Source organism: Pygocentrus nattereri, chromosome 1 (assembly GCF_015220715.1).
Source record: "Pygocentrus nattereri isolate fPygNat1 chromosome 1, fPygNat1.pri, whole genome shotgun sequence".
In the NCBI taxonomy this organism is placed as follows: domain Eukaryota; kingdom Metazoa; phylum Chordata; class Actinopteri; order Characiformes; family Serrasalmidae; genus Pygocentrus; species Pygocentrus nattereri.
Genome location: NC_051211.1, coordinates 24204514 through 24226777, shown reverse-complemented (window position 1 = coordinate 24226777; position 22264 = coordinate 24204514). Strand labels below are relative to the sequence as shown.

Sequence of the window (22264 nt, the reverse complement as noted above, 5' to 3'; positions counted from 1 at the left end):
GCCGTCCCCAAACTGTTCCCACAATGTTTATGTTGGGAACATAAAATTGTCCAAAATCTCTTGGTCTGCTGAAGCATTAAGTGTTCTTGAGCTGATCTGAAGGCCACATGAAGTTTGGAGGTCTGTAGTGATTGACTCCGCAGAAAGTTGGTGACCTCTATGCACTATGCGCCTCAGCATCCGCTGACCCCACTCTGTCATTTTACGTGGCCGACCACTTTGTGGCTGAGTTGCTGTCGTTCCCAATCGTTTCCACTTTGTTATAATACCACTGACAGTTGACTGTGGAATATTTAGTGGCAATGAAATTATCTCTAAGGGAGAGTCCAGACACCCTGCGGAGGAAACTCATTTCGGCCGTTTGTATTCGCGATCTTATTCTTTCGGTCATTACCCAAAGCTCATGACCATAGGTGAGGGTGGGAACGTAGATCGACAGGTAAATCGAGAGCTTTGCCTTGTGGCTCAGCTCTTTCTTTACCACAACAGACCGGTAAAGAGCCCGCATCACTACTGACCCAGCACCAATCCGCCTGTCAATCTCCCGCTCCTCACAGCCTGATGTCCCCAATAGGACCACATCATCTGCAAACAGCAGTGATGTGACCTTGAGGTCACCAAACCGGACACCCTCCGTGCCCTGACTGCGCCTAGAAATTCAATCCATAAAAATTATGAATAGAATCGGTGACAAAGGGCAGCCCTGACGGAGTCCAACTCTCACTGGGAACGAGTCTGACTTACTGCCGGCCATGCGAACTAAGCTCCTGCTTTGTTTGTACAGGGCCTGAATGGCTCGTAGCAAAGAGCCATGTACCCCGTACTCCCGAAGCACCTCCCACAGAATACCCCGGGGAACACAGTTAAATGCCTTCTCCAGATCCACAAAGCACATGTGGACTGGTTGGGCAAACTCCCATGAGCCCTCTAGGATCCTGGAGAGGGTGAAGAGTTGGTCCAGTGTTCCACGACCAGGGCAGAACCCGCACTGCTCCTCCTGAATCTGGGTTTCGACTATAAGCCGGACTCTCTTCTCCAGTACCCCTGCATAGACCTTACCAGGGAGGCTGACGAGTGTGATTCCCCTGTAGTTGGAACACACCCTCCGGTCCCCTTTTTTAAAAAGAGGCACCACCACCCCAGTCTGCCAATCCAGTGGCACCGCCCCCGATGTCCACGCAATGTTGAAAAGGCATGTCAGCCAAGACAGCCCCACAACATCCAGAACCTTGAGGAACTTGGGACGGATCTCATCCACCCCTGGAGCCTTGCCACCAAGGCATTTTGGAAATGTTTCTTTGTTCCAGACAGTGATAATATGGAATATAAAACAAATAGTTCCGGTCCTAAAAACGGGCTGAGCCACGATTGAGGCTGAAATCCACAATGTACCCACACATATGACCGTCTTACAACAAGTGAACTCTGTATCACTGCGCCACATCATGAAAAAACCCATTGGGCCGTTAATGGAATGATCTTTGACTCTCATGGAGCTCACATGCAGTGCTGAGTATATTGATGAAGTAAGAACCTGTTCATGTCTCCGTCAGAAGTCACGTGAAACCCAGGCTGAATCCCAAATGGCTTTGTACTCTTTGAATAGTGTGCTTGCTATGAAAGTTTTGAAATTCTAGCCTCAACAGCCAAATAGTGCATCATTTATCAAGTATAGATGATTTCTTAGCTCCTCTGGAAATGATGACCTCTGCTGTAATCCTTTCAACTTTCCTCACCACAAGAGTGCAGGTAATCTTTTTTATCTCTAGGAGCGGCATATTCAGTAGTGTAACCTGAATGCAAAACAAAAACTGCTTCAGTGGTATGTTTGAGTGATTATGAGCATAAGATGATTGACAGTTTTGCAACTCTTGTGTTCTGAAATGCTTTAAAGAAAAGGGGCTTGCAAAGTTAAACCCTATAATTAATAAGAAAATGATAATTTTTTATAACAGTAGTGTGATCCTAAATCAGGCAGTTGATATGTATTATTATGACTTAATGAAGAGCAAAGCACATTTTTAAAACCAGTCCAGCAGAAGTACAGATTATTTCCAAAGTTTCACACTTTTTATCACAACTTGGTTACTCTGCTTAAGCTTGTTAAAAACACCTATTAACAAATGTATTCCAAAGTGCTGTACAATAGATTCAGAATAATAAATTCAAATAGAAGAAATAAGAAACAAAACAACACAAAACTCAGTATAGCACTACAACTATGTAATAAAGGGAACTGGAAAAAGAAAATGTACAGGATGAATGAATGTTGAAGATGTTTTTTATTGACTCTTCCCTCTCATTTCTTTTGAGGATGTCAATACATCTGGGGCACTTAGCTGAAGCTACAGCTCCAGGAGCTCATATTTCCCTGAAGTACCTCCTAAAGTTCCTACATGTCATTGTGAACTGCCAAAAAGCAACCAAACAAATAAATAAATAAATAAATAAATGAGGTACCATAGCTCATTTAGAAAATACAGCTTTTATCAAGTTCTCATCTCTGGGTTTGTGTCCATGAGGCCTGTGTGGTGTTTCAGTCAGATTGCATGGGCCCTCCCTCAGGCCATTTCCCCAATAGTACGTTAAGCTACAAGGACAACCCACCTCCCTGCATGAATAAATACACCACACCTTCATTCTTTCACTTTACATTAAAGCTGTATGACATGCAGGCAGGACAGTTTATTTCATTCAACTGCTTCCACATTATGGACGGGGACAAATGGTAAGTTTTGTCTTTCAATCTTTTCTGATATTCACATATATACTGAGATATTTGAGATACTTGGTGTCTTCAGACAAGTTTATTGTTGCACACAAAGGGAAAAGGACAGTTTGATCTCTTAAATAAGCTAAGGATTTTAAAACAAGATGAGTTAAGTAAGGAATTTCTTTTGGTATTATTTTATGCACAAATTGTTTGATGGCCTTATTATTTTCAGATGTATTTCTACAATATTCTTCAGGTTTTGAGAGGTTTTTTTGGCTATACATGTAAACTGTCTATTACTGTGTTGTTGCTATAACTAGATAACTGGTTGTATTGCTTAAAGAAGATTATCTTCTCTTTAGAACAGGTATAGCCTTGCCGTGGAGAACTGTGTGTCATAACATCTGACACTTCAGCAGTAAAACCTATAAAGTTGCTTTAACCATATGTGATAGAAAATGTCTTGTTTTACCCGTTAGCTGCAGAGTTAACTGCACTCACATTTCAAGTCGTAAAAAGTACATAAGTCTGAGGGGAGATCCTCCTTGATGTAGTAGCTGCTTATTTCACACAAAACCCGCTACTATCATGGCTGAGCAGCCCTTGCTTCATATGGTTCTGCATTTCGACACTTGTTGTTCATAAATCATCCATACATTCATGTTTTTAGCATTTTGTGGTGGCATCTACAGCACATGAATGAGAGTTCTCTGATGTTGTGAGCAGTAATATCAGTGCCTCACCCAAAGTTGTGAATATCAGTGATATCAGTGCCATCCCTTAGGTGTCAATCAGTTACATTCAGTGCTGTAGGACAGCTGACAGCATAACAAGAAATATATTCCAGTGCTATTGCAAGATCCAACAAGAACGGCTGCTCAATGCAGTAACGGATCACACAGCCTAAATGAGTTAGTTACCCTTTTAACTCTTAAAGCCATTAAATACATTTTTACATGGATATCTAAATATGTTTCTGCTGTTATACTGGGTATTGCTATAAGAAAATGCTTCTAAATGCATGCCTCTCAGAAATGGAAACTTAAGTAAATTGAAAGTGAAACAAGACAGTAGTAGCAGTTCCCAGTAAATGAAAGTTTCAAGTATGAATCACGCAATGCACACACACACATGCATGCACACACATGCACGCACACACACACACACACACACAAACACATGCACGCACGCATGCACACACAAACACATAACATGGACAATAGTATTGGGACACACCTCTTCATCATTAAATTCAAGTGTTTAAGGCCCATTGCTACAGGTGTATAAAAGAACGGGTCGTTTTGAAGAGCTCACTGAATTTGAGTGTGGTACTGTGAGAGGTTGCTATCATTGCAACAAATCAGTCTGTGAAGTTTCTTTCCTCCTAGACGGTCAACTATGAGTGGAATTATCGGAAAGCACAAGCATTTAGGAAGCACAGCAACGCAGGCATAAAGTGTCAGACCACGTAAAGTTACAGAGCGGGGTCACCGAGTGCTGAGGCACATAGTGCATAAAAGTCACCAACACTCTGACAACTCAATAAATGTAGAGTTCCAAACCTCATCTGGAAATACAACCCCAATTCCAATGAAGTTGGGATGTTGTGTAAAAACAGAATACGATGATTTGCAAATCCTTTTCAACCTATATTCAATTGAATACACTACAAAGACAAGATATTTATGTTCAAATGGATAAACTTTATTGTTTTTTGCAAATATTCACTCATTTTGAATTTAATGCTTGCAACACGTTCCAAAGAAGTTGGGACAGGGGCAACAAAAGGCTGGGAAAGTTGAGGAATGCTCAAAAAACACCTGTTTGGAACATTCCACAGGTGAACAAGTTAATTGGAAACAAGTGAGTGTCATGATTGGGGATAAAGGGAGCATCCCTGAAAGGCTCAGTCATTCACAAGCAATGTTGGGGCGAGGTTCACCACTTTGTAAACAACTGCGTGAGCAAATAGTCCAACAGTTTAAGAACAACGTTTCTCAACATGCAATTGCAAGGAATTTAGGGATTTCATCATCTACAGTCCATAATATCATCAAAAGATTCAGAGAATCTGGAGAAATCTCTGCAAGTAAGCGGCAAGGCAGAAAATCAACATTGAATTCCCGTGACCTTAAATTGCTCAGACGGCACTGCATTAAAAACCCACATCATTCTGTAACAGATATTACCACATGGGCTCAGGAACACTTCAGAAAACCACTGTCAGTGAACACAGTTCGTCGCTCCATCTACAAGTGCAAGTTAAAACTCTGCCATGCAAAGCAAAAGCCTTAAATCAACAACACCCAGAAACACAGTGGTAAACATGCCCCTGTCCCAACTTCTTTGGAACATGTTCCAGGCATCAAATTCAAAATGAGTGAATATTTGCAAAAAACAACAAAGTTTATCCGTTTGAACATTAAATATCTTGTCTTTGTAGTGTATTCAATTGAACATAGGTTGAAAAGAATTTGCAAATCATCATATTCTGTTTTTATTTATGTTTTACACAACGTCCCAACTTCATTGGAATTGGGGTTGTGCAAACTGGCTCATCATTAGCGCTGCCAGGTGCCTGAAAAAAATATCCTTTATGGAGCTTCCCACTGGGCATGGGCTTTTGCGGCTTGGTTCTAATTGAGGTTTGGGAAGATCCTTCCGTGATACTGGGAGCTGGTTTGTTTCTTTCTGCTTGTACTGAATAAGGCTGAGCATGGCTTTGGTGCACTTTAATGCTGCTACACATGACGAGTTAAATGCCTTCCATGTTTCATTCGGCAGAATTTTGAGAAAGCTAGATTAAAAAAAAAAAACATTTGCCATTTAATGGCAATTGTAGTTATTTCCTCATCAACACAACAGTGATAATTAAGGGACACGAAGAGCACAAACATCATGTAATATTTTAGTAATGCTAAATATGTAGCACTCTTATGGTGACTCACTATTTTTTTCCACCATTTAGGTGATGACTATCATGAAGACCTGTATGAACATAATGAACATGTAAAGTGATGGCGTTGGTGCTTAAAATACCACATTAATTAATATATTGCCCTGTGTTGTAAAGTGTTACCTAAAAATTATATTTAGTTCTTGAAGCTTTTATAATTTTTCTGCTTTCGTCCTGACACTGTAAATTAATACCATGTACTTAATTGCAGTTTCAAATGGAAATTAAATAACTGAAGCGTGATCTCTGACTTAAACACAATACTGTCTTATAGACAAGGTAATAAAAGTTTTCTTAGACTATTTAATAGTGGAATACAGTGGCAAAGCTTGGTTTTCCCAATTCCTCAGCCTCTCCATATCTCATCTATGTTAAGTTCTACATTTGGTCTATTGGTTGCATGTCCCTTGCTTACTGCATCAAGCTGGTGACCCGCTGTTGCATTTTTCTTTTGTGGTTCCTTTCCAGGCTTTTAGTTCAGGTCTTATTTGTTTTGGGCACTCTCCTTTTGTAGCTCATCTCTGTGTTTCTTTGTGAATTCCACTCTGGCTGTCCAGTTCTTACTGCTCAGGAGTGGTATGGTATTTCTGCTTTTCAAGTGATACCTTCACCCCTTCCCTTTAGAAGTTGTTGATGTGATTGTTTTAGGTGGGTCTTCACAGCTCTCACAATGTTTCTGTCATCAACTGCTGCTGTTTTCCTTGGCTGACCGGTTTGATGGCTGGTTGTTAGTACATCAGTGGTTTCCTTCTTTTCTATACTGATTATGCCCAATGCTTATACGATGGCTCTGATTAATTTTCCTTATTTTATTAGGTTCTTAATTGCTTGCTTTTCTGTTCATTTTCCCCCTTTCTGGTCTTTAAGTTGATCTTTTTTAACAAAAAAAATGTAGTCTTCACAGGTGAAACCAATGGGCTCTAACATAGGGCAGAGATTCAGAGTTATTAAATGTTCAAAAAAAAAATCAAACAGGGCACATTTGGGAAACACAAGACACCTGTTGGGTGTCAGGACACATTCCAATATATTTGCTCACTTGAAAAACAAGGGTATATAAAAGGTGCCACAGTTGTTAGAACTAGATGTGCCAAGTTATCAGAAAATAAAAGCTAAAATTCTAGTACATCGTCTCATGTTCATCTTTTCATGAACAGACTATGGAACATGGCATATAGCCAATACTGCTGGCCTCCCAGCATGCCGCTCCAGCACTGACCTCCCCATATCCCGCTCCATGGCCGGAGCAGCATGCTGGGAGGCCAGCACTGGAGCAGGATGCTGGGAGCCAGAACAAACCAGAGCTAGAGTAGCCTGGAGACAGGCTACTGTCTCCAGGCTACTCTAGGGGGCCCAGCACAGAGCAAGAACTTGAGGCCACAGACAGAGCAGGAGATGTTATCAGCGGCCGCTAGGCCTGCTGCGTTATCCACAGAGGCCTCAGGAGGAGACACAGGCTGGAAAACCGTGCTTGAAACCAGTTTAAAAAATCTTTCGAAAGTGCCTCTGTTGCCCTGTTAGATAAAATGATGTCTGCCCACTACAAAGCTTTTCCTTGCAAAAGAGACCTTATAAAAAGCACCTTTATACAGCCTGGAGGGGTAGGGAAAGCTAAGTGCTGAAAATAAATAGTTGACTACACAATAAAACTATCGCAGGCTTCTTCCCCACTGTTCTCACGTGGAATTGCAACTGTAGAAGGCAACAAAAGAGGTTTCCCTGCATGATAGGCGAGTGAGTTTTCCAGATACTTCAGTTCTTTCTCCTGAGCAAAGAAACTACTAAAGAAAAAAAAAACAACCAAAAACAGAGAATAAAATACATAGGAAGGACAACTGGAATTAAGAATCAGCAAAACACACTACAAACAATGCCAAGCAAGGAACAGACCATACCACGGATAATGAATAGACAAAGAACACATGAAAAATACCTGGGGCTAATGATAGGGCAGGGCTAGACTACAGACAGGTGAAACAGATGACGAGAGGCACAGAGACACAGACCTAAACCACAAAATGCACACAACAAGACACACTAGTGAATGGAAACAAAGACAGAAATACAGAAAGAGAAGAACAGTGAAAGACAGGATGTTACACCAGTACACTGCAGTTGTATTTTTGAACAGGAAAACTCCATCAGATACTAAAACACTGCTGGCACAAAAGTTAAAATAGAACTTCAAACTTTATGTTGTTAGCAACAAGTTATACTCAACGTTATATGTAACTTATCAAAACCAACCAGCGAACACTGCTGCACCAACTAATGGATGCACAGAAGTCCATCTGAGGACAAGGGGTAGTGTGAAATCTTACCCTAGCATTCCATGAACATCAAAGTGCCCTACATGCTCCATCTCCAACATGTTCAGCATGGCTTTGCTATCATAAGGCAATTTTTCTTCCTTTCCTTCTTTGATTTTTGTAAATCTAAGGCATGTTTTCTTACTTCTTTTTCAGGTTGTGGTTGGGCTTGCTTATAATTTAGGTTAAAGACAATTCAATTATGTAGTCTGCTATTTCCTCATTCTTTATAGTAGCACAGTAATCAAGTCCTTCAATGGCCACAGCAAAGACTATTACATTTGTGACTTTGAACATCAATGGACTGAAGCAAAAGAAGTTTCAGAAATTTCAAGAGGTGTATAATGCAGATGTTATTTTCCTACAAGAGACTCACATTGGTGCAGGAAATGAACACAGTTTGGACATTGAAGATAAATGGAAGATTTATTTCACTCAGTACACTTCATCTCAAAAAGGCTCAGCTATACTATTGAGGAACACACTAGATTTTAAAATCTTCAGTCATGAGAAGGACATTAACGGAGCTTATCTTGTACTGAAATGTAAATTACAAGGTCAGCCTTACACACTTGTTAGTGTGTATAACCATCATAAAGACATGAAAACTCTTGATCAGTTGTCCAAGTATCTGCAGCGCATGGCCTCAGGAATGCTTGTAATCGGAGGAGATTTCAACACTGTGCTGAATCCCTTCATTGACAAAGAAACTAAATTCAGTCCCAGTAAGGTGACAAACAACCCAGCCCACAATAAACTCCGCCACTGTATAGAAAGATTCATGAAATCTCTTCAACTGCTAGATGTCTGGAGAAGAATGAACCCAGTGACACGGAATTACACATTCAACAAAAACAACATCATGTCAAGGCTGGATTATTTCTTCATACCGGAGGAATGCATGTGGCGCATTAAACATTGTGAAATAAGCCACTTGCAGAGGCCAGATCATAAGCCTCTGATTTTGGTGGTTAACAATGTTCCTGTGATCCCTTGCAAGAAAGATCAAGAGATACAATACATCAGTCAGCTGCTGCATCAAAAAAAGGAATTTGGGATTGTGCAAGCTGATTTGTCTGGTAATGAAGACAACCCACATGTGATTACGGAGGTTGACATTGTTACAGCCATTGAGTCTCTGCAAGTGTCTGACACCCCAAGACCAGATGGTATATCTGTGACCTTCTACAAGGAATTAGCTCAAGATCTAATTCCATACTTAAAAGTTCTCTACAGCAAGATGCTCAGTGGGTCATTTGACTTCCAAAAAGCTCATTTCTGTGATTCAGTCCAAGAGCCTCACATTGGTCAGCACTTTTTCAATGTTGACTATCTTATTATTGCAAGCATTCTAGCGCGACGCATAGGTGACCACTTGGAGTCTGAGCCCAAGAGGCAGAAATCAGATGGTTTACCCTCTTTCTGGATAACATTCAAAACATTATGCCCCAGAGTAAAGTGGTCCTACATCAAGAATGCTTTAGAGGAACAAAAACGGTTGAATTCTGCATGGTGTCAAGACTTTATAATGTTGGAAAACCTCATCAGACATACTGAATGTTCTCCAGAGTCATACAAACAGCTGTGCCAGGGCTGTCCCCTAACTCCAGTTCTCTTGACTCTCATTTTGAAGAGCATTTCCTCAAATCTGATTGGGCATATAGAGCAGCACAGAATTCTTGTTTTCAGACAAAGCATAATTATCTGTGTTCAGGTGGAAGATCAAGACACGATAGAGGCTACACTGATGAACCTGTCAAATGACCTTGGGATGAGTGACATTGTGGTACGTTCAAGAAAGAATGGGTTTCAGTATGAATTTGAAAATTGGGACGTGGAGTTTGAATCGGACAATGAAAAACATTTCACTAGTGGAGATGAAGATGGGGTAGAAAACTGGTCTGAGCGGGACAAATCTGATGGAACTTACCAAGAGAGTGACCATGAAGACGTGAGTATGAGGTATGTGGAGGATGAATTCCATGAGGATGATTCAGTGCTGAGGCCTACTTTTCATCATAGGTAAGGACACCACAAATAGAGGATAAACTTGGACATTTATTTTTTAAAGAATGAAATTATGTTGCCTCCGTGAATGCCAGAAACAACATCAGAAGAAGAGCAAATAAAGCAGGGTGTTAAATATACAAATACTCTAAAAGTAGAAGTAAAAAAAGAAAAGTTTAAAGTAGGTGCATACTTAATCCTGAATTGCTGTTTTCCATTTAATATTGTTACAAATATATGAAAAGCGAGCTCATCCAGGTCCTCATCACCTTGACTAACAAACCTCTGTTCCAAAATAGTTCGGACAAAGGCAGATAAACTGTGAAATATGTGAAATGCAAATAACAAGCAGAAAACAGTGATTTGTAAATCCATTTGCACCTGTATTTAAACAAAAGGAGTGCAAAGACAAGACCGTTAATGCTCAGCATTATGAGCTTCATTATTATCTGTAAATATACAGTATTATAGCTGTGATAAGTCTATGGTAAGAAGTAATTAGCTTTTTGTGTTGTGGTCCAATTCAAGCCCAATCATCATTACTTGTACATTTTGTTATTTAATTTCCAGTACGAATGTTCACTTCAAATTTAAACACACACACACATCTTTTGACTTTGTGCTGATAAATATGAATTAAAAAGTACATTAAAAGGATATTCACATACATGGAAACTGAATCACATGGGTGAAAATCTGGAGTTGTACTGGAGTCTAAGAGCCTGTGTCTCAAGGCTTGAGGTCTGGAGCTGAGGCTGTGTCTTAGGCTGATTCTAAGTCTTATTCTGGTGTCTTTGGCCATGGATCCTGTGTTTTTTGATAGTTGTTGAGATTCTGAAGTCTGTTGTATATCTGGTGTGGTTTGTAATTGTATCATATAATTTGAGGCTTGTATCTTAATACATTATTGTGACATGGCTAACAATAGACCCATTTCTTACATCCAACACAGCAGAAGTCATCATAGCTGGGAAAACATTGCAGCAGTGGTTTATGAATGAGAATGTAGAGAACTCACACATTTATGTTCTAAGTATGCTAATTACTACGGCTATAGTAATCAGATTCGGACTTTGGACTCTGATTTTGGTGGTTAACAATGTTCCTGTGATCCCTTGCATAAAAGATCAAGAGATACAATACATCAGTCAGCTGCTGCATCATAAAAAGGAATTTGGGATTGTGATTTTTTTGGTAATGAAGACAACCCCCATTTGATTACGGAGGTTAACATTGTTACAACCATTGAGTCTCTGCATTTGTCTGACACCCCAAGACTAAATGGTATATCTGTTACCTTCTACAAGGAATTAAGCACCAGTGTTGTAATTTGATAGGAATATAAACCGTTTAGTAGTCTTTGTGACATCCATTGAACTATTCAATCTGATAAGCCATGGTGAGAAATATAATGAGTTCAGTGCCATGAACATTTTGGTTGTTTGTTTCTTATGTTTCTTGATGTTTTAACTACATAAATAGATGTTTTAATTTTGTTATCCCACAAGTACCACTATTTATGCTGTTAAATCAGAAGTGATTTAAAACATTCTATTGCAGAGGTATCTATTGGAGTTTGTGTCTATCTGTGGAAATAGGTTTTTTACTGAATTTGACCACCTGGCATAAGTGTGATGTTTAGTTTACTAGTTGTCTGACTCAACTAACGGTTGCTAAAAGTACATTAAAGACACAAGTTTTCTGTATAAACTGTATGGTAATCTCTTTAAAACAAGAGGCAGGTGATCCAAGCAGGTAAAAGACTAGGAAGGGTTACTGATATAATGTGGGTGGCATTATCAATTGTAACAGTTTTCCTAATTCAAAGGCTTTAGTTTGACTTTCATTTCTGTCAAAAAAGAACCAGAAGATATCTTCAAATAATTTTGATGCCAAAATGGACAAACACTGATTACTTAAAATAGTGATGTAAATTAATTGACTTAATGATGTCATCAAGACAGAAACAGACAAGCTGTTGTTTTTAACAACATTTTCATGATATTTCATATTGCAGGCTTTGGTTGGACTAATCTTGAATGGATATAGGCTGCATTAATTTAGGGTGAGCATTTCGTGGGATCAGTCAGAGAGGTTATTGATTGGATTTATTTGGGCACTGATTGGGTTCACTCTGAGGGGGAATTGGCGGGATTAATTCAGAGTGGGCACAGTCTGGATTTATTTGGAATAGGAATTGAGTAGAAGAATTCAGAGCAAGCACTGGTTGAATTCATTCAGGGGTACAAACAAACAAACTTTCAGTTCAGAACAGATTTGTGTTTGTAAGTAGATAAGGAGGCAATTTATTATGGTTTGAATTTAATGGAGTTACTTTTGTACACAGTTTTGTGAATATTTGCAAAAAACAAGAAAGTTTCTCCGTTTGAACATTAATTATCTCGTCTTTGTAGTGTATTCAATTGAATATAGGTTGAAGAGGATTTGCAAATCATCGTATTATGTTTTTATTTATGTTTTACACAACATCCCAACTTCATTGGAATTGGGGTTGTAGAGGGACTTTGTTTTGGACTTAATTCAACTCAGTAACTAATTAAAAAGCTTCTCTTGTGCTGAGTCAGGTGTATAGTGTAGGTTAAACATTTGACTGACTATGAACCAAGATTTCGTCATTGAACTTTTGCCGAAGCTTCTTTGACACTGTTTGATTGTGGCTTTTAAACCTCAAAAGCACATTGCAGCTAGTAGACAGTTCAATTTGCAGTTCAATATGGAAATAGATATAGTCATAGTAAAATATTAATATTAATTTCACTTGTATTGCAAGAATATATTGAAGCATATTTTGCACTGTGCTTGCTCATATACATTCATCTCATGCTTGATGCTTTAGAATATCTCTTTAAAATCCAAAGACACTTGGATTGGATCAATTCCTTTACACTGAGCTTTTGGGAAAGCCAGGCCAAACCATTTTTAAATGACTATAATCAATAATATAGTCGTTAATACTGGATATTAAATCACATTCACAATATTAATCAAAGATTTTAAAAAGATAAATTCACAATTATGAAAATTTTTTAATTTTCATTTGTGAGAATTTTTTTCATTATTAGCAAATACAAGATCACCATTTTTTGGCTCATACAACAGGCTTCCATAGGCAATTTTGATTCATAATGCTGCAGATGTTTGTGGTCACAAAATGACTTCATTTTAGTGCAATACTCTAACCTGTCTGTCTTGTCTCATATCTTTAGGCAAACCATGTATGCAGTAGTTACCTTGACCTCGGGGGAAGTGGTGGTGGTAGCAAAAAACTGGTTGACTGAGGACAGAAAGCAATCCTACTGGCCACCATATAAATCACCTGAAAATTTCAAAGCAGCTCTTATGAAGAGATCTCCACCTTTGGCTCAGTGGGAGAAAATTGATGTCACTTTCAATGGAGAATATGGTATGAGTTGAACATTAAAATCCTGATTTGTAAATGCTTATGATTTCCAAAAATGCTTCAGAAAGAGAAAAGGCATGTTCATTTTTCCCCCAAGGCACCTATGCTGATGCACAGAAAATACAGCGAGAACTTATTGGCTCAAAAGTTCAGAAGGAGGGGTAAGTGCAGTTGTGAATTTGGCTACAAGAGAAATGTGATTCTTTTATTTCTATTTCTGATTTCTGTCTTCTTTTAAATCTACCTGGATGGAAATTTAAACTAGAAGACTGTATTCCAACAGCACACAAATCATTCTCATGTCATGTGAAACCTAATTGTCCCTGCTTTTTTAAATAAAAGAATTTGATGTAGTATGTAAACATTGTCAAAGTTTCAAAATCTAAACTAAAGAGATGAAATGTACCTTATATCATCTCATAGTTCTGCAATTTACATTAGGATTAACTTTGACAATATAAAATATGTTGTATTGTTTTTCATCTTAATTTTTGGTACAACAATAATGCCAATCTATTTATGGTAAAGGTTACCGTTTGGAGCAGTACCTCTAAAAAGAAGGAAACTACAACCAGAGAAGAGTTCAGATTCGTTCCTAATGCCACCTGTACCATCCTGGCCAACTCTGAAGGCTGGGTCCAAACGTCCAGCTGCACTCCCTGGCTCCAGCTCAAATGGTCAGCAGTTTCAAATGGTCAAAGGGAAAAACATTCCATGCATTCTCTGTTCATGTTCAGCATTTCAAAACAAACTATAATATATGTTTTCTCAACAGATAGTCAAAACCTCTTAAAATTGCTGAGAGAAATCAACAACAAAGTCCAAGAAAATTCCAACATGCTGAAAGCATTACTCAGCAGATCTGACGGATGCACAAGCATGCCGTCAGAAACACTCCAGGCCAAACTGCCACTTAATAGCCATGAAGAACTTTACATAATTGAAAATAAGCTCAAAGACAGGAAGACTAGGCAAACTTGCGTAAGTGAAAGCTGCACTGAAAAAATCTTTCATTATCTCAAATAATTAATCAGCTTTTTTTGTTACTCTGCCTTTAAGACTGATATATACAATATATACAAGTGAGCTCTGCACTGATTTAAAACTACACCATGAGTTTAGCATGTCTGACCTCTTTCTATCCACATTATATTTGAAAGATTGCTTAATTTTCTAGCCAACATAAAAGCAGTTTCCTTTGAATGACTTCAGTCATTTGGAAGACTTAAGTCCCTTGCGCAACTTCATAAAATAAAACAAAACAATGGAGTCAAACCAATGGCAAAATCAAGACATTATAGTGAATGGAAATTTTGTATTTTTAATTACTTTTTTACATTACATTTTATTCTTTTACTTTTTCACAGATAGATTACTTGTCAGGACTTGGAGGCTTTGGTGCGAAACAGATTGTGAGAACGATAATGGAAGCAGTTATGACAGTTGATCTTGCTGAGTCATTCAACTGGCAAGGAAGGAAAAATAAACAAGCCATAGGTGGTCTTGAATTACTCAAAGTGATCAAAGGTAAATTGCTTATTTCTTGAATTATTACACACCTGTACTTTTATGTTTGATAAATGTACACAGGTGAGCCAAACATCGTAACAGTGGCACATGTCAAGCTCTGGGATATATTAAATGGTTAACAAACAGGTATTTTACTTCATATGTTGCATGCAGGAGAAATGGGCAGGCATGAAGTGCCTTAAAAAGGGGTAAATCGTTATGGCCACATCATGCACAAGAATGAAGGCAATCCTGTCTGATCTGAACTGACCGAAGAACTACTGTAGCACAAGTCACGTAAATTTTTAAAGATGGTTGTAAGACAAATGTGATACAACACACTGCATCGCACCCTGCTGGTAGAGGGAGTGTGATACTCTGGAAAAAGTTCAGCTGGGAAGCTGTGAAAAAGGCATTTATGTGTGTACCAGTTTGACATGTGCCATCTACTGTAGGTTGGTATAGTGTAAGGGTTAACACCACTGCTTCCCACGCCCCAGAGTGGGGTTTGATCCTCTGCCGGAGGAAACAACCTACACTATTCCAATAAGAGTCCTTGGGCAAGACTCCTAACACTATAACAATATAATACTGTAAATCACTCCGTCAGTCAGACTGTAAGTCAATTGGAATTCTTATGCCCTCTCTTTCAGATGCTGCACTATACCGTGGAGTAAATGATGCAGACGCTGAAAAGGAAATCAAGAACTGGCTGAGATTCGCTGCAGATCGGAATGCTAGGAAGAAACTAAAAGACTTAAAAGGTCAGTGAGAGACATTTTCTTGAATTTTCTTAGTTTTCTTTAGTCTCAGTTATGATCTTATTATTGAAGAACTTCTAACTACTCCATCTTTAATCACCAAGCAACTACATCTTATGCATTCAAGTGCCGCTCTTTGAGAGAGTGGTTTTAATTGATAAATGAATGTAGTTTTGCCCAAGGGCTCTATAGTATAACAGTGGTGTTCCTGCCTCAACAGAGAGGCAAACTTTGATCTTTCATGTGCTGATTGTGCTATACCACCTAATCACTCCATCATTAGCACACCTTTAACACCTTTTTCCTTAGCCATATATCCATATATAGCCATAATTGACTCCTTGTCCTCTGAAACGTGTATGTGCAATTAAGTATCCATCCATCCATCCATCCATCCATCCATCCATCCATCCATCCATCCATCCATCCATCCATCCATCCATCCATCATCTTCCGCTTCTCCGGGGTTCGGGTCGCGGGGGCAGCATCCTGAGCAATGAAGCCCAGACCTCCCTTTCCCCAGCCACTTCCACTAGCTCCCTGGGAGGGATTCCGAGGCGCTCCCAGGCCAGCTGGGGGATATAGTCACGCCAGCATGTCCTGGGTCTTCCCCGGGGTCTCCTCCCCAGTGGACTTGCCTGTGACACCTCCCAAGGGAGGCGTCCAGGAGGCATCCTAACAAGATGCCCGAACCACCTCAACTGGCTCCTCTCGACGTGAAGAAGCAGCAGCTCTACTCCGAGTCCCTCCCGGATGACCGAATTTCTCACCCTATCTCTAAGGGAGAGTCCAGCCACCCTGCGGAGGAAACTCATTTCGGCCGCTTGTATTTGCGATCTCGTTCTTTCGGTCATTACCCAAAGCTCATGACCATAGGTGAGGGTGGGAACGTAGATCGACCAGTAAATCGAGAGCCTTGCCTTATGGCTCAGCTCTTTCTTTACCACAACAGACCGGTAAAGAGCCCGCATCACTGCTGACCCAGCACCAATCCGCCTGCCAATCTCCCGCTCCCTTGTACCATCACTCGTGAACAAGACCCCGAGATACTTAAACTCCTCCACTTGAGGCAAGAGCTCATCCCCGACCCAGAGAGGGCTCTCCACCCTTTCCCGCGTGAGAACCATGGCCTCGGATTTGGAGGTACTGATCCTCATCCCGGCCGCTTCACACTCGGCTGCAAACCGATCCAGTGAAAGCTGAAGTTCACGGCCTGATGTCCCCAATAGGACCACATCATCTGCAAACAGCAGTGATGTGACCCTGAGGTCACCAAACCGGACACCCTCCATCCCCTGACTGTGCCTAGAAATTCTATCCATAAAAATTATGAATAGAATCGGTGACAAAGGGCAGCCCTGACGGAGTCCAACTCTCACTGGGAACGAGTCTGACTTACTGCCGGCCATGCGAACTAAGCTCCTGCTTTGTTTGTACAGGGCCTGAATGGCTCGTAGCAAAGAGCCATGTACCCCGTACCCCCGAAGCACCTCCCACAGAATACCCCAGGGAACACAGTCGAATGCCTTCTCCAGATCCACAAAGCACATGTGGACTGGTTGGGCAAACTCCCATGAACCCTCCAGAATCCTGGAGAGGGTAAAGAGTTGGTCCAGTGCTCCATGACCAGGACGGAACCCGCACTGCTCCTCCTGAATCCGAGGTTCGACTATAAGCCAGACTCTCTTCTCCAGTACCCCTGCATAGACCTTACCAGGGAGGCTGAGGAGTGTGATTCCCCTGTAGTTAGAACACACCCTCCGGTCCCCTTTTTTAAAAAGAGGCACCACCACCCCAGTCTGCCAATCCAGTGGCACCACCACGCAATGTTGAAAAGGCGTGTCAGCCAAGACAGCCCCACAACATCCAGAGCCTTGAGGAACTCGGGACGGATCTCATCCACCCCTGCAGCCCTGCCGCCAAGGAGCTTTTTAACTACCTTAGCGACTTCGGCCTCAGTAATGGACAAGCCTATTCCCGTGTCCCCAGACTCTGCCTCCTCACTGGAGAACGTGTTGGTGGGATTGAGAAGGTCCTCAAAGTATTCCTTCCACCGCCCAATGACGTCTTCAGTCGAAGTCAGCAGCACACCATCTCCACTATATACAGTGCTAGTGGCACACTGCTTTCCCCTTCTGAGTCGCCTGATGGTTTGCCAGAATCTTTTCGGAGCCGACTTAAAGTCACTTTCCAAGGCCTCACCGAACTCTTCCCACACCCGGGTTTTTGCCTTGGCAACGACTGAAGCCGCAGATCGCTTGGCCTGTCGATACCTGACAGCTGCCTCTGGTGTCCTACAGGCCAACCATGTCTGGTAGGACTCCTTCTTCAGCTTGACGGCATCTCTCACCTGGGGTGTCCACCACCGGGTTCGAGGATTACCGCCCCGACAGGCACCAACTACCTTGCGACCACAGCTACAGTAACCCGCTTCAACAATGGAGGAGCGGAACATGGCCCATTCTGAGTCAATGTCCCCCACCTCCCCCGATATCTGGTCAAAGTTCTGACGGAAGTGTGAGTTGAAGATCAATCTGACAGGTTCTTCTGCCAGACGTTCCCAGCAAACCCTCACTATACGTTTGGGTTTGCCTGGTCTGACTGGCATCTTCCCCCACCACCTGATCCAACTCACCACCAGGTGGTGATCAGTTGACAGCTCAGCTCCTCTCTTTACAAGAGTGTCCAATACACAAGGCCGCAAGTCCGCTGACACGACTACAAAGTCAATCATTGAACTGCGGCCTAGGGTGTCCTGGTGCCATGTGCACTTATGGACATCCTTGTGTTCAAACATGGTGTTCGTTATGGACAAACTGTGGTTTGCACAGAAGTCCAAAAACTGAACACCACTCTGGTTCAGATCAGAGAGGCCATTCCTCCCAATCACACCCCTCCAGGTCTTACTGTCGTTGCCCACGTGAGCGTTGAAGTCCCCCAGTAGGACAATCGAGTCTCCAGGAGGAGCACTTTCAAGCACCCCTCCCAAGGACTCTATGAAGGCTGGGTATTCTGAACTGCTGTTCGGTGCATAAGCACAGACAACAGTCAGGACCCGTTCCCCAACCCGAAGGCGTAGGGAAGCTACCCTCTCATCCACCGGAGAAAACCCCAACATACAGGCGCCGAGTCGAGGGGCTATGAGAAAGCCCACACCTGCCCGCCGCCTCTCACCATGGGCAACTCCAGAAAAGAAAAAAGTCCAGCCCCTCTCAAGGAGATTGGACCCAGACCCCAAGCTGTGTGTTGAGGTGAGCCCGACTATATCTAGCCGGTATCTCTCAACCTCGCGCACCAACTCAGGCTCCTTCCCCGCCAGTGAGGTAACGTTCCAAGTTCCAAAAGCCAGTTTCAGCAACCGAGGATCAGAACGCCAAGGCCCACGCCTTCGGACACTGCCCGATCCACAGTGCACCGCACCCCTACTACTGCCCCTCCCATCGGTGGTGGGTCGATGGGAGGGGGGACTCATGTAGCTCCTTCGGGCTGGGCCCGGCCGGGCACCATGAGTGAATGCCCGGCCACCAGACGCTCGCTGGCGAGCCCCTCCCCCAGGCCTGGCTCCAGGGTGGGGCCCCGGTAACCCTGATCCGGGCAGGATACACAAGTCCGGTTTTGTTGTCCTCATAGGGGTGGTTATGGATCACACTTTGTCTGGCCTGTCACCTAGGACCAGTTTGCCATGGGAGACCCTACCAGGAGCTTTTGCTCCAGACAACATAGCTCCTAGGGTCCTTCAAGCACACAAACCTCTCCACCACGATAAGGTGGTGATCCATGGAGAGGGCAATTAAGTATGACTATTGATATTCATGAAGTATCAATACATTTGAGTAAGCAAGTAGCAGGTACTGCTGCTGCACTATATGGTGGAGCTAATATACCAAGTCTTTGAGCAGAGTTAATACAGTAAAAGTCAGAACTTATTATTATTTTAGAAAAACAGCCATTTTTGCCAAAAGCATTTTCTAAGACAAAAACTATTTAAATTAAGTTAGCTGAAGGAATTTACTGTAGTGTAAGGTCCAACTGGGTGCATCTTTTCAAACAACAATGCATCAAGCTTAAATCTTCTTTATTTAGCATAAAAATACCAAATGTAAGTGCACTAAGCTACACGCTCAGGGGTGATGGGCTTATCTGGAATTAAGCTGACATTTTAATAGAGTGAAATTTGATTTGTTTTCTGTGATTGCCATCACTAAAGGGCCCCAGGGCCCCGAGCAGGTTAAAGCACAGCTATACAAGCTAGCTCCTTTTCCAGTATGTCATCATCTAAGCCCAGGCCATAACTTAACTTAATATTGTGTGATACAAAAATTCAGTCTTTAGAGTTAAAAATTGATCAAAGTTTGAGTAAAAAAAAAATATTACAAAAATTTGCTTGTCAGAGAACTGTCTGGGCCTGGTCCTAATGTTCTAATGAGCATGTGATTGACAGCCTTCAGTCCAACACTTTTAGCCTGTTATGCCACTGAAGCCAAGCTAACAACAAGAGCATGAGTGGAGATGGGAGAACTGAAACTTCAATCACCCCACTGTGTTCATGACTCACTAAAAAGCTTTTATATGGTGAAGTCCTAAAGATGGTAGGGTTCTTAATTACTGGATTCCTGGCATCCAGGAAATGGTGGAATTGCTGATTGAACAAACGGATGGATTACATTTCTCCAAGAGGGGGAGACCGAAGAGGCTGTTAAATCAGCCTGATACATCAAAAAAAGGAGAATCTGCAATTTTGTGGGCATTGGATAGTTATTTACAGGACACACTGTGTACATGTGTCCATAAGAGCAAATTTAACCATTCTTAACTTAAGAGGAAAACACAGGTTCCCTGTGGCTTTAAGCTTGTATGTTCAATATTTATTACTTGCAATTGCACATATAGTATTTCAAAACGGCACCAGACAGCAGCTTAAACTAAGGCAAACTAAGTCCTGACTGCAATGGCACCTTGAGCAACCAGTGCTGATAGAGGTTGAGAATACACACACACACACACACACACTCACACACACACACACACACACACACACACACATATGTTCTAAGCTGCGTCTCCCTCAGGGTTTCTATCCCAGTGGTCATTGGGCGGAAGGCAGGATACACCCTGGACAGGTCGCCAGTCCATTGCAGGGCAGACAGACAGACATACATACACAATCACTCATACACTCACACCCAAGGGCAATGTAACATGTCCAACTGGCCTGACTGCATGTCTTTGGACTGTGGGAGGAAACCGGAGAACCTGGAGGAAACCCACACAGACATGTGGAGAACTTACAAACTCCACACAGAAAGGACCTCGGTCACCCGGCCGGGGAAGGTTGAGAATAGAAAAGTACAGTTTTCTGCTTTCCTGTATGTGTATTTGTTTGGTCTTTTTAAAACCTCCATGAAAAACCAACATATGTGTCGTCCTTCAGTTGGGTTGCTTTTTTTAACTGCAGTTCATTCAAAAGTCAAGCCACAAACACAAACTTTTTTTGAAGTTTAATTTTTTGGCTTTCACTGTTGTTTGATGAGTTGTGCCTCCATTGCGCTGACAAATAAGCTTCAGATATGGGTGAAAGTTTCAGTTGAATGTGCATCAATATCAAATCATTGGACAATCTAAGAATGACTTTTTGTTTTCCTTGTTTTGTAGATAATGACATTGGAAACCCAACAGTAACTTCTGTCAGTGCCTCAGACAATTCCTGTGATACCAGGGCTGACCGGGATACTATGATTCTCTCTTATTTTTTTCCATGACTTGAACTGAAGAAGTCCAACTGCTCTCGAAAGTCACAGTGATTGTCAGTGACAACAAAAGCATTGTGTACATTATTATAATATGAATAATTTTAACACTTATCTATTGAATCAAAGTGATATCTGTCATGTAAAAGAAGAGAAAATTACTGTTGTATGTGTAATCTTGTTCGGATTAAACAAAAACTGTCTATTACATCTTTATGTACAATATATATCACCACTGTCAAAAAAAAATCTATTTTTTTTACTTTTATTTTTCTATATCATTAGAGAAAATCAGCTGCCATTTACATTGTGTGGAATTTCATGATGAATAGATCAATTGAAATACTCCAAAATTACTTGGAATAATAAAAAAAATACTTCAAACTTAAAAGGTGCTTGTTTTTCTTTGGACTGCAATGATATACAGGTGTATGCAAATGTTTGGGGACCATTGGTCAAATGTCATATTTTGTTGCTGACAGAGGGAAACAGCCTACACTGGTAGCAGTTGGTTAACTAGAGTGGTCAGGTCGCAAAACTGAACACAAACCTCGATGCCATTTGTGCTACGCTCTTTAAATACAGAGTTCAAGGGTTAATTAGTAAAGAAATTGATCCTATATAGTAACATGAACCCATTTTATTAAGAGCGTACCTGATGTCATGACCATACATGAGGCACCGTTAGTCCTACAACTTCATGGTGTTGATTTGTGGTGCAGATCAGTTCATCCTTTTCAATATTTCAGTGGCACTTTTTTGTGAGATTAGTCTTTTATTTCTTAAAATATAAAAATGTGCATAGTAGAAATATAGTTTAAATAATAGTTTAAGATTAAGT

General features: G+C 41.2%; 1 protein-coding gene across 2 annotated transcripts; it reads left to right on the top strand.

Annotated features, from left to right (window-relative positions):
* The first annotated feature begins 2658 nt into the window (after window positions 1–2658).
* Window positions 2659–21753, top strand: LOC108433770. 2 transcript variants are annotated; one of them, XM_037542195.1, is made up of 9 exons: window positions 2669–2728; window positions 9693–10000; window positions 13213–13409; window positions 13504–13567; window positions 13935–14083; window positions 14182–14387; window positions 14774–14933; window positions 15569–15679; window positions 21329–21753. In XM_037542195.1, exons 1-9 carry the CDS (start codon window positions 2726–2728, stop codon window positions 21433–21435), a joined length of 1305 nt encoding a protein of 434 aa, XP_037398092.1. In that variant the 5' UTR covers window positions 2669–2725; the 3' UTR covers window positions 21436–21753. The 2 variants fall into 2 exon arrangements, with proteins under 2 accessions (XP_017564041.1, XP_037398092.1); XM_017708552.2 differs by lacking the exon at window positions 9693–10000 and having other exon boundaries at window positions 2659–2728; window positions 21329–21752.
* Window positions 21754–22264: the final 511 nt, after the last annotated feature.

What these genes read in the sequence shown, in the direction of transcription:
- LOC108433770 (XM_037542195.1), top strand. An exon ending in AGGCCTACTTTTCATCATAG is followed by an intron (nt 10,001 to 13,212) that starts GTAAGGACACCA and finishes TCATATCTTTAG; the next exon opens with GCAAACCATGTATGCAGTAG. An exon ending in ATTACTCAAAGTGATCAAAG is followed by an intron (nt 14,934 to 15,568) that starts GTAAATTGCTTA and finishes CCTCTCTTTCAG; the next exon opens with ATGCTGCACTATACCGTGGA.